Raw genomic sequence first — 11,791 nt, 5'->3', positions numbered from 1 at the left:
AAAATTTTAAAATAGCTTTTTTTTTTTTGGTAAATATAAAATAGATATTTAAACGTTGAATCTAATAGTTATATTGTGAATTTTATAATTTAGAGTTTGGTAATTTATCATTTAATTTTTAATACAGCATATTTGTAAATTTTAAAAATATAAAATATGTATTTAAACGTTCAATTTTGTGTTTAATTATCATCAAATTTTTATTTTTATAATAGTTATATTGTGATTAAATTATCATTAAATTTTTAATTTTATATCTAATAGTTATATTATGATGCTAAAAAAGTTATAAGTGAATTTTATAATTGTACAATGGATTAGATACATTAATTTGAAATAAAAACTTTTTAAATTCAAAATTAAACTTTTAGGGACATATAGTATTTTAAAATTCATTTACTTTATGAGCTTTCATAAACCTATATATATATATATGTATATATAAAAATTCAAATTGAGATTAAAAAAAATATATAACAATCGAGAAACTAAACTTATAATAATTTATTTCTATATATTAAAGGAATATTAAAGTACATGTATTTTTGAATGTTCGCTTTTTTTTTTTAATAATTTCTATTTTAATAGGTATACTTTAAACGAATCTTAAAATTAGTTCCTACTATTTATTGTTGGTTAAAAATTAGTCTTAATACTCTTTCCTCTACAAATTTAAAAACATGTTCACATTATATTATTTATTACGTAAAATTTATTATATCATCATCATTATTTGACTAATTTGGATTAAAATCAACTTCGAAAACTAATGATTATTTATTAAAAGTAAAGACTAAAAGTAGTATTTTAAGTTCTAATTTAGGATCCGTTCTCCTTTCATTATTTAGTTTATGACCTCTACTTTCATCTACCAGTTTCTTTATTTTATATTATATACATTTTGGAAGTATTTTGAAAAATAAGGTTAATTTTGAAATTTATTATTTTTTTATGAAAAATTGATTTCATTTTTTAAATTTAGCTAAAAATTCAAATATTTAGTTAGGAACGATGAAAACCATAGTAAAAAGGTTGTAAGAAGACAAACACAATTTTGAGAAACCAAGGTCCCATTTGGTATCCATTTGATTTTTTTTTTCTATTTTTTGAAAATTGTGTTTATAAATAGTAGCACTTCAATCTATTGATTTGTATGTTTTGTTATTCACACGTTAGAGATTTTTTTTTTTTTAATATTAAATCTAAAATTTGAAAATTAAAAAGACTTGTTTTTACCATTTTTCTTGTTGAGAAATTAGCTAAAGATTCAAATGTTTGCATAGGAATGTGAAAATCACAAGTATAAAATTGTGACAAAAAAACAAGTACAATCTTCAAAAAACGAAAAGTAGATTATCAAATAGTTATCAAATTGGACCCAAACATTTATGAAGCGAGGATTTTAGTTTTTTTAAAAAAAAAAATTAAGTTGATAATAACATCACTTCCATCTATTGGTTGCTATACTTTTGTTGTTAGGATTGTTTTCAAAACTAAAGTCAAAATTTAAGAACTAAAAAAAAAATATAGTTTTTATTGTTGGAATTCAAATGTTTACTTAAAAGGGTAAGAAATATGAAAACCACAAGTAAGAAATGAACTCAAAAAAAAAAAAAAAAAACAATTTTTAAAACACAAAAAATCAAATAGTTATTTTTTTCCTAAATATTTTTCAATGTATCCCAAGATGCACCATCTTTAATCTATTTCACTCCCTTCCCATGCATAAAAAGAATTAAAATATGAAAAATACTTAAATGTCTCCTAGCTATGCCTATTTTTGCACGTCTTACCAAATTATTCAATCATAATTTATCATGTGGTAAATTGTTCCCATATATTTCTTTATTTTTGTGAGTACATCGTGGTATGCACTCAAGTATTGCTCTTAAAATGTTTTTTTTTAAAAAAAAAAAAGTAGTGTATATGAATTTGGCATGTGGTAAATTAGATCGACCAATTTGGTGGAATTTGGATAATTGCAATGAGCATTACTTTTAGGGCTAATAAGTAACTGTGTAGCAATATTTTACAAAAAATAGCAAAATCTATTAGTGATGAACTCTTTCTAGCGATACAATCTGTTGTTAATAGACTCCGAGAATTAAATCTAAATTTTATTATATCTACAAAAAATTTTGCAACATGCTATACTAATACTTTAGATTTGATTTTTATATTTACAACTGCCACTATTCATACTTTTAAATAGAAGTATTTAGAAAACTCGATGACTCGAAAAAATCAATCAACCCAACCCAACCCGTGAATTCTATTGATTGGATCGGTTCATGGACTCACCTAAAATATAACCAAAAAATACCCCGAACTTATAATTAATTTAAAATTTTTATATATTTTTTTTACTCATAATACAATTATTTATACATATATTTATTTTAGTTTGATTTAATTTCATTATTTTTTGAATAATTTATTCTCAAAAACCTCGTAAAAAAGTTATTTTTAACAATTTGAAAAAAAAATTATTATATAAATTGAAATTGAATTGTTAATCTTAAATCAATATATAAAAATAATTAATATTTTTATTTTATTTTCTAAAATAAAATTTTAAATAAACAAAGTGGTTAATCTAAAACAACTAAAACCAATCCAAATTAATATTTTTAATAAGAATTTATTTGGATTAAAGAAATTTACAATCCAAACAATTAGATTGAGTCTAAAATAATTTCGAACACAAACAAATTGAGGAACATCTCTACTTTTAGACATGAATTTGAAAACTGAAGTGAGAGAGAGAGAGATGACGGAGAGTCCAAAGTGAAAGGCGCCAAAAGGCCATTGATTAAGGGGAGAGAGAGTAAGAAGAGAAGAAAAGAGAGAGTAGAAAGAAAGAAAGAAAGGAGAGGAGAGGAAAGGAAAGGAAAGGAAAGGAAAGTAATATAATGTATGTATGTAGTGGTATTAATAAATAATAATAATAATAATAATATAGTGGTATTTGCATGCAATCTCAGAACTTTTGCTCCACCTGTAACCCTCCTCTTCTCCCCAACTTTCATCCCTCTTCACCGTCCATCCGTCTCTCATTTTCTGGCCTTACTTAACCATGGTTAAACTCATGAACTACTTCTACCCTTCTTTATTTATAATCTCTCTATATATATATATTTATATATTCTTCTTCCTCAATACCTCCCTTCACATTTGTCATTTCCTTTTTAACCAACCCACCACTCTCCTTCTCTCTATATTTCTTCACCCATCCCCCACCCCATTTCCACCCTCTCTTCACTATCATTCAGCTTCCAAAAATAGCACATTTTATCCTACTTCTCTCTCTCTCTCATCATGATGCCCATTTTGGACCACCATGATAATAATCAACCTCCTCCCTCTCTTCCCCACCACCGTCTCCTCCTCCCTGCCGCCGATGATCTCGCCGCTGCCGTCCCCGCCTTCTCTTCTACTGCTCTCCATCGCAAGAAACGGATGCCCAGAAACCGCCGCCGCTCTTCTTCTAATCTTCCTTTCTTTCCTCCTTCTTCCTCTTCCACTCCTCCTCCTCGGGTACTCTCTCTCTCTTCTTCATCTTCATCTCTCTTTTTTCTCAATATTTCCACATTTAATAAGTTTCCCTTTTTTTTCTTCTTTTTATTGGAGTACCCCTACCTTTTTTTGGTTATTGTAGTTGTGCACCCCACTCCAATAAAAAAAAATTGTTACATAATAATAAATTGTGATTAGACCATTAACTCAGCTGCACAGAGATAGATGTAATCTAAAAATTTAGTAGTTTATTAACTACTAAATAATTTAGTTTCATAAACTAAGACTTTACATAAAATTATCACTCTTTTTTAATACGAGACTATTATTTATATATATATAAGGGATTTTTAAAAATAGAAAAAAAAATTATTTACATAAAATAATAAAAATTTAATAATTTTTTTTTATAAAAATCGATAAAAGTCTATCAATATCTATCAATATTTTTTTTATTAAGTGGTAGAGATTATTTTATTAATATTTTTTAAGCATTAGGAAGTAGTTTTTTTTTTTTTTTTTTTTTTTTACAAACTCCTCCATTAATTTGTGCATAGAAAAATTAGTAACAAAGAAAAATAAATCGAAAACAAAGTTTCTTTTTCGATTTATTTATCGATTATTATTATTTTCATGGTGCAAAAAATGGATGTGGCTTTGGGTAAGTTGGTAATTTAGTACAATATGGAGGTGAATTAATTAAGCCTTGAGATTTTATATGGCAACCCATCGAAGAAGACGACACCCAACAAACAAAAAGAGAGATACCATATATATATATATATGAACGAATTTTTAATTACAATAATTCAAACACCCTTTTATCTATTTCTTCCCTTCTTATCACTTTTTCCATGTTATTTTAGTTTACATTATGTCCCAGACAATCTAGTTTCGAAGAAAGTGAATTTGTTTTTTTTTTCTTTTCTCTTTTTGTCCATCAAATACTATAAATAATTCTCGTACTTTTCTTTTTTTGGTTATGTTTTCGATCCTAATGTTGGATTTTGGGGTGGTCGTGTTGGGGGCAGTGTCATTGCTATTTCAAATTAAACACCATGTTTTTTTTTCCCTTTTTGCTGAGTTTAAATTTGATTTTGGAAAAAAAAAATTGAAGAATCAATTTATATACATGTGTGATATTATTTATCAAACTTGACATTCATTATTTGATTCAGATTTGTAATTTGTTTTGAAAATTTTCTAATTTACTTTTAAATCAATCTTGAAGAGCTAGCTAAGATGTAAATAATTAAATTAAATAATTTGAATAAAAAAATTGTGTTTGTAATTTGAATGAACAGGTAATTGATCCAATGAAGCTGAAGTTTCTTTTCCAGAAGGAGCTTAAGAACAGTGATGTTAGCTCTCTGAGGAGAATGATACTCCCAAAGGTTTTTTTTTTGAAAAATATTTAATTGATTTATATTCATATGCTTAATTTAGATATATATATCCATAATTAATTAACACATAAATTATTCTTATAATTAGTAATTAGAATTTTGATTAGTTAATTTAATTTTCAGAAAGCAGCTGAAACTCACCTTCCAGTATTGGAGTCTAAAGAAGGAATGATAATCACCATGGATGACTTGGATGGGGTGCATGTTTGGAACTTTAAATACAGGTTTAATAATTAAATATTTGATTTGATTTTGTTTTTCAGTTTGAAATATATTTATTTTCTTAGTTTTTAAGATTTCCCCCCCTTAATTTTTGAAATTTGAAAATGGTTTTTTTTCTAAGGAAAATATTGATGTAATAATGCCATTATTTGGGGTTGAATTTTGCAGGTTTTGGCCAAATAACAATAGTAGAATGTATGTACTTGAAAATACTGGTAGGCTTTCTTCAATATATTACCTTTTAATTAATTAGTTACTAAAATCTTGTTCTAAGTTTTCTATCTTCTAACTCAACACCCATTTTCAAAAAAAAAAAATATTAATATTTTGCTATATTTGTAAATAAGTTGCTCATTTTCCTATATTTCAAAACAAAAAATATCATGATCTAACATATCTATATGTATTTGTTTTGGTATTGAGTTGTCACAGGAGACTTTGTCAATGCCCATGGCTTACATCTAGGAGATTTCATCATGGTTTATCAAGATAGTGAAGAACATAACTATGTAAGCTTCATATTGTTTCTAATAAGTTATCTCATAGCACTTGCTCTAGAATAATTGGCAAAATATTAGAACAACAAAAATTACGAAAAGGTAATGACTCTTATGACCTTGGTTTCAAATCATTCAAATTACAGACGTAATTTGAAAGTGTGCAAAAAGAGTGTGAGCGGTACAAATATCTGGGAGTTTTTTAAATTAGGGTATGGAAGAGAATTCGGTGAGATTGTTATAAATTTTCACATAGACCCTTTTGGTTGGCATTTATCTAATGGATGCATATAATGAGTGTTTCTTTTTCTCTTTTGGCTTGCATTTCCATAGGTGATTCAAGCAAAAAAGGCTTCCGAGCAAGAAATATATTCCGACATAGCAACCAACGACATTGTGATCAACAACGACATTATGTTTCAAGACTATGATGCTAGCAAAGTGGCCAGCTCCATATATGTGCCTAGTCCAATCATGGAAGATCCCGTGTCGTCATTTATCTATGACACTAGTTCTGCCTTCGACAACGATTCACCTTTCGACTTTATGAGTGGATCAATGACCAACTACTCGAGACTGGGAGCTCTCGAAGGCTTTGGATCGGTCGAGAACTTGTCTCTCGACGACTTCTACTAAGAGGCTACATAGCTACATAGTAAAGAAGCTTAAGCATGGTTTCACAACATATGATCAAATATTTAGCTAGAAAATCCTTTGGAGGTGAAGGGCTTAACTTAATGTTCGTACTGTCTATTTTGGTACACTACACTGTTTATTTTGGTGCTAAAATGTGACCATGCAAGTTTGTATAATAAAAGAATGTCAAGCTTTAAGTTGTTGTCTCTGTGTGTTATATTATATACTTTTATGTTCAACTTATTTCACAATAAAGGTTTGTGTTTTAACAATACGTGTGGTAGGTTATTTGAATTTCTTACCTTTTAGTCAATGCTTATGTTAGCCAATTCAAAACTTTTGAAAGTGATATTACGATATTACTAAAGCACTCCTGATTTGGTGAAGTATCTTCCCACTTTCATTTTTATTTTTTTTAAAGATTTCACATCCATTAAAAAATGCAATTGAAAAATTGATATTAAATTATAAGGGTAGCTTTGAACTTTTTAATTTTATCTTTCTAAAAAGAGCATAGCTGGATTGATATCAAGTATATGTAATCAACTTTGTGGTCAGAGGTTCAATCCTTTCGCCCTATATTTTGTCAAAAAAAAAAAATAAATAATAAATAATAAATTTATGTCCATTTGACCTCCAGATTTTAAATAAAGTTTTTAAGAGGTTCTTGAAGTTAAAAATGTCTAATGTATTTCTCGTCTTTTAATTTTGTGTCTAATAAGTCTCTGACATATTTTAGATTTTTTAAAAGTTAAGTAATATATTGCGTACAAAATTGAATTTCATGTCTAATAGAACTCTAAACGTTTATAAATATCATGACTACTAGGTTAATGAATTTGAAAAAATGTCGAATTAGTTAATGACATATTAGACACAAATTAAAAATTTAAAAATTCAAACTTATTAGACACAAAATTTAAAATTAAAGTTTAAGAACCTATTAGATACCTAATTGAAAATTGAAGACCAAACTATAACAAACTTAGTTAATCTAATGAAAGCCCCTTACAAAATCTAATTTTAAGATGAAATGCATGGAATCCTTACCAACAAATTTGACGGTCTTGTGCCCTAACTCTAAACTCATTTCTTTTCATAACCATCTACAAAAAGCTTCATCTAAAAACATATTGGAAAAGTAAAAGAGGGGTAAAAAAACTCATCAAACAATTATCCCATCAAATCATGAAAGTGGATATATAAGGAATTATGATTTGTTAAATCACGTCTATCCTAATTTTCTTATAAATGCCGGCCAACTCTTACCATGATTTTCGTTTGTGTAACTTTTACTTGACAAGACACTTACTAGTTACTCATCATGCAAATTTCACATGACATGCTCATAGATACTTGAGTGCATTATAGTCTTGGTAGCATAACTTCCAGGTGGAAATCTTCAGCGCTCTCATATGTGTAACTTACGTTTTTGTGGTTCTTAATACTCCTTCATACTCTATCCGATAGGAATCTTCGAACACTCGTATGTTTAACTTACGTTTTTGTAATAGTCCCTAACACTCCCTAATATACACTACCTAATTTGCCCTAACATTAGGGGATCCCTACCTACCTGGTTGCAAAACCCTTTGTGTCCTTCCATTAATTATCATAGTCTCACCACTTTCTCTATCTTTTTCTTTCTTTTTGTCATAGTCTCTTGTTTTGTCCTCTCTCTCTTCTTCTTCTTTTCCACACTTCTATGATGAAATAATGTGAAGCTTAAGATTGATGGGCTATGTGTGTTAACAATAAAATTGACTTAGGATTATATATACCCATTTAAATTTCATGGATGCTATATATATATATATATTATTTGGAAGCTTTCTATTCTTGTTTAAAAGGAAAAAAAGGTTAAATTGTAATATTTGGTCTCTATAATTTAGAGAATGTTATAAGTTAGTCTCTAGAGACTATTTATGAAACTTTTATCAAATCACGTAGACTAACTTTTAAATTTCTTCAAATCATAGACACCAAATTTGTAATTTTAAAAAAATGGTAAAATTCAATACATACAATTTAGTTATCCTATTTACGAAAAAATATAATAATCATTGGTATGTGTATAGATATATATATGTTCCCCAATCGATAAAAAACATTCACTCGGGTTGCCGACAAAATGATCAACTATAACTATCATTGTAATTATTAAGAACCAGTTAGATAACTATTTGGTTTTTAGTTTTTAGTTTTTGAAAATTAAGCATATAAACATTCCTATCACTTCTAAATTTTTTGCTTTGTTATCTATTGTTTACCATGTTTTCAAAAATCAAACCAAACTTTGAAAACTAAAAAAAAAAGTAGTTTTTGAAAACTTGTTTATGTTTTTGGAATTTGGCTAAGTAAACTCTTCTACTTAAGAAAATGTAAACCACGGTAAGAATATGAGAGAAAATATACTTAATTTAAAAAAAAAAAAAACGGAAGCTCATTTGGTAACCATTTCGTTTTTTATTTTTGGTTTTTGAAAATTAAGCCTATTTCCTTTATATTTCTTACAATTATTTGCATCTTTTACAATGGTTGAATTCTTAGCTAAATTTAAGAAACAAAAACAATTTTTTAAAAATTATTTTTTTTTTAGTTTTCAAATTTTGACTTGGTTTTTTAAACAGTTGGTACAAGTAGATAACAAAAAAATAAATTTGGAAGAAAAGTAAAGTCTACGGACTTAATTTTTAAAAAAAAAAATAAAAAATCAAATGGTTAATAGAAATGACAACTCACAATAAATTGTTGTTTCCACAAATCAATTAACTTTCATATTCAATCAAAACTTTCAATTAAAAATGTTAGAAAAAAATTTGATTGGAACAATCAATACAAATTTTTAATGTGTGAAACCATATGAGTGTAGACATATGAATCTTCATCACAAAAATGTTACCCTAAAATTCATGCTTGTATGGATACCTAAAATTCTTAACCAAACGATTTCAGCAATTTCAGCAATACTTTTCAAAAGGATTTGACAAATCAATTTATAAATTTGATTATTTTCTTCTTTTTTTTTTTAAATAGTTTTTGAAAGGTTAAAGTATTAATACAATAAAAGTTAAGAGTAATTATTGAAACGAAGTACAAACATTTTCATCTAAAATAATACAGTAAGAATATTCATTATTATTATTCTTTTGAAATGTTAAGATTTTAAAATAATGTTTGAAAGTTTAGGAGTTGTGAAACAGGTAAAAATTAGGAAAAATTACCTTTTTAATCGTCAAATTTTGAAGAATGTATGCATTTGATCCTTGAATTTTAAAAATATATCTTTTTAGTCCAAAAATTTATAAAAATAGGTCTATTTGGTCCCTAAATTTTCAAAATATACTTTTTAGTCTCCAAATTTATAATAGGTTTAAAAAATCATTGAAGTATTTTTTGTTTGTTTTTTAAAAATATTTATATGATATTTAAAATTATAAAAAATAGTTTTAGAGAGAATGTGATTTTAAAAATTATTCTTCTATTTATTGTAATATAATTATTCAAAATAATAGTATAAAGTTATTTGAGAAACTTTTTAAACCTATTTTTAAAAATTCACGAATTAAAAATGTACATTTTTAAAATTTAGTGGTCAAACACATATTCTTTAAAACTTGAGGAATAAAAATATAATTTTTCTAATAATTTATATATTTTTCTATACTCTACCCAAATAAAAATCTTCGATTTTCAAAATGAAATAAATTTAAAAGTCAAAATTTATCCTAACAACTATATATATTTTTAAATCCATTTGAAGGCCAAAAATGAATTTTTAATTTTGATAAAAGAAATTTACGGAAACCCATGAATATCAAATCCAATTTCAGCATGTAAAATATTTATCTTTAAACAAATAACAATTTTCTAAACAATTTTATCTGAAATAAAATATTTTAACTTCAAAATTCGTAGAGATAATTTTATTCTTTTCGGGTATTTCAAGATCACACAAGATTGAACTGAAAAAATGGTTTTGAATTAAATAATAAAAAAATTACTCTATTCTTAGAGGCTAGAGATTGAATCCTCACCCCTATAGCAAAACAGAACACTTAAAAAGAAGGTTTTTAAAAAAATCTCTTATAAATTGAATGACTCATCTTATAATGACTGTTTTATACATTATTTTTAACTTTTTACATGATCTTTTTAAAAAGAAGTAATTGACAAACATTAGCATAGAAAATTGGAAATTTAGATTATTGGTAAGAAAATAAATAAATTATTGAAAAAAAAACTTTTAATAAAGGTAATTACCTTTTCAAACGTCAAAAGGAGCATTATTCAACCTCTCATTTAGCTGAGATCAAAGGTTCAATTTTCCAATCACACGTATTGTCACAATTAATAGTTTCACCTCACACTTTTGGTTTTATATATTTATATAAAAAAGATAATTTTAAATAGATTAAATTCATAATTCAAAGGTACCATAAACATATGGGAACAAAAATCCAAAAAAACCATACTCAAAACTCATTGTAGTTTAACACTTTGATATTTATAAAATAAATGAAATTTAGACTCAAAATTCATCATTTTTTTTAGAGAAATTAAAAGAGTTTAAAATCGAACCCTTTTTTTTAATTTAAAAAATTCAAAATCTTAAGTTGAGATACAATCTATACTTTATATATTAATCAATTAAAAAAACCAAAACCTTAATTTAAGAACTCCATCAAAATAATAGTAAGCGAATCAGAAAAATAAAATCGCACTATTTTGGTAGATAAAGAAACAAAATCTTTTATTTGGACTGGATTTCCTAGTATATACAATTTAAAAAAATAATTTGGTTTGAAGAAGTATGATTGGATGAATTGTAATATTATGATTATTGTTTTTTTTTTTTTGGATAAAATTAGGCTGACAGAGTGCAGAACTGTCTGCTCCTCTAATTATAGTCTTGGCAGCATGGCTTCCAGGTGGAGATCATTCCCTATTTCTTTGTTTTTTCTTCTGGACAAAAACTTCCTCCAAAACAGTTCATGTGAATTTCACAATCATCTCAGTCTTTTTGTTTTTTATTTTGGAGGAAATTTCTCATACTAATCAACCTACACAACAATTCATGTGAATTTCCTAATCATCTCTGCCTGTTTATTCTTTATTTTGAAGAAATTTTTTTTATATTTATGTGATTTTTTTTATACTAATCAACAACTTTTAAAAATTATGTGGATTTCATATCGAATATGAAATACAAGAGTACTAGAAAATTCCCAAATATTAAACATATTCATTCATCTTCCTAATTTTAAAATATTAAATCTTGTAGAAAAAATGTTTAAAAAAAAAAAGAAAAGAAAAAAAATTATAAAAAAAAAAATGCTAATTCGTAACTCCCACACCAACGGCATCCCCGCGATATCCGACTTGAAAGAGCGATATTTTCAATTAATTTAATACTTTATTCAAATTTTTAAAATTTACTTTCATAGGTGAAAAAAAGTAAAGTTAATGGAATTTACGATAAATATATGGGGTGAAATTTGAATTTTTACTGAA

At 26.0% G+C, this 11,791-nt stretch overlaps 1 protein-coding gene across 2 annotated transcripts; it reads left to right on the top strand.

Moving 5' to 3' along the window:
- The first annotated feature begins 3,172 nt into the window (after positions 1–3,172).
- On the top strand, positions 3,173–6,515 carry FUS3 (AP2/B3-like transcriptional factor family protein). 2 transcript variants are annotated; one of them, XM_090308568.1, is made up of 6 exons: positions 3,173–3,537; positions 4,821–4,910; positions 5,046–5,146; positions 5,313–5,359; positions 5,568–5,653; positions 5,975–6,515. In XM_090308568.1, exons 1-6 carry the CDS (start codon positions 3,319–3,321, stop codon positions 6,275–6,277), a joined length of 846 nt encoding a protein of 281 aa, XP_090164694.1. In that variant the 5' UTR covers positions 3,173–3,318; the 3' UTR covers positions 6,278–6,515. The 2 variants fall into 2 exon arrangements, with proteins under 2 accessions (XP_090164694.1, XP_038874973.2); XM_039019045.2 differs by having other exon boundaries at positions 5,577–5,653; positions 5,975–6,509.
- The last annotated feature ends 5,276 nt before the right edge of the window (positions 6,516–11,791 follow it).

Source organism: Benincasa hispida, chromosome 12, assembly GCF_027475165.1.
Source record: "Benincasa hispida cultivar pf3 chromosome 12, pf3_genome.v1.1, whole genome shotgun sequence".
NCBI lineage: Eukaryota > Viridiplantae > Streptophyta > Magnoliopsida > Cucurbitales > Cucurbitaceae > Benincasa > Benincasa hispida.
The sequence above is the reverse complement of the archived record's forward strand: the minus strand, read 5'-3'. Positions and strand labels throughout refer to the sequence as shown.

Coding starts and splice junctions, on each gene's coding strand:
- FUS3 (XM_090308568.1), top strand. CDS start 3,319: ATGATGCCCATTTTGGACCACCATGATAATAATCAACCTCCTCCCTCT. Junction 5,147..5,312: donor GTTTGGAACTTTAAATACAG/GTTTAATAATTA, acceptor TGAATTTTGCAG/GTTTTGGCCAAATAACAATA. Junction 5,654..5,974: donor ATAGTGAAGAACATAACTAT/GTAAGCTTCATA, acceptor GCATTTCCATAG/GTGATTCAAGCAAAAAAGGC.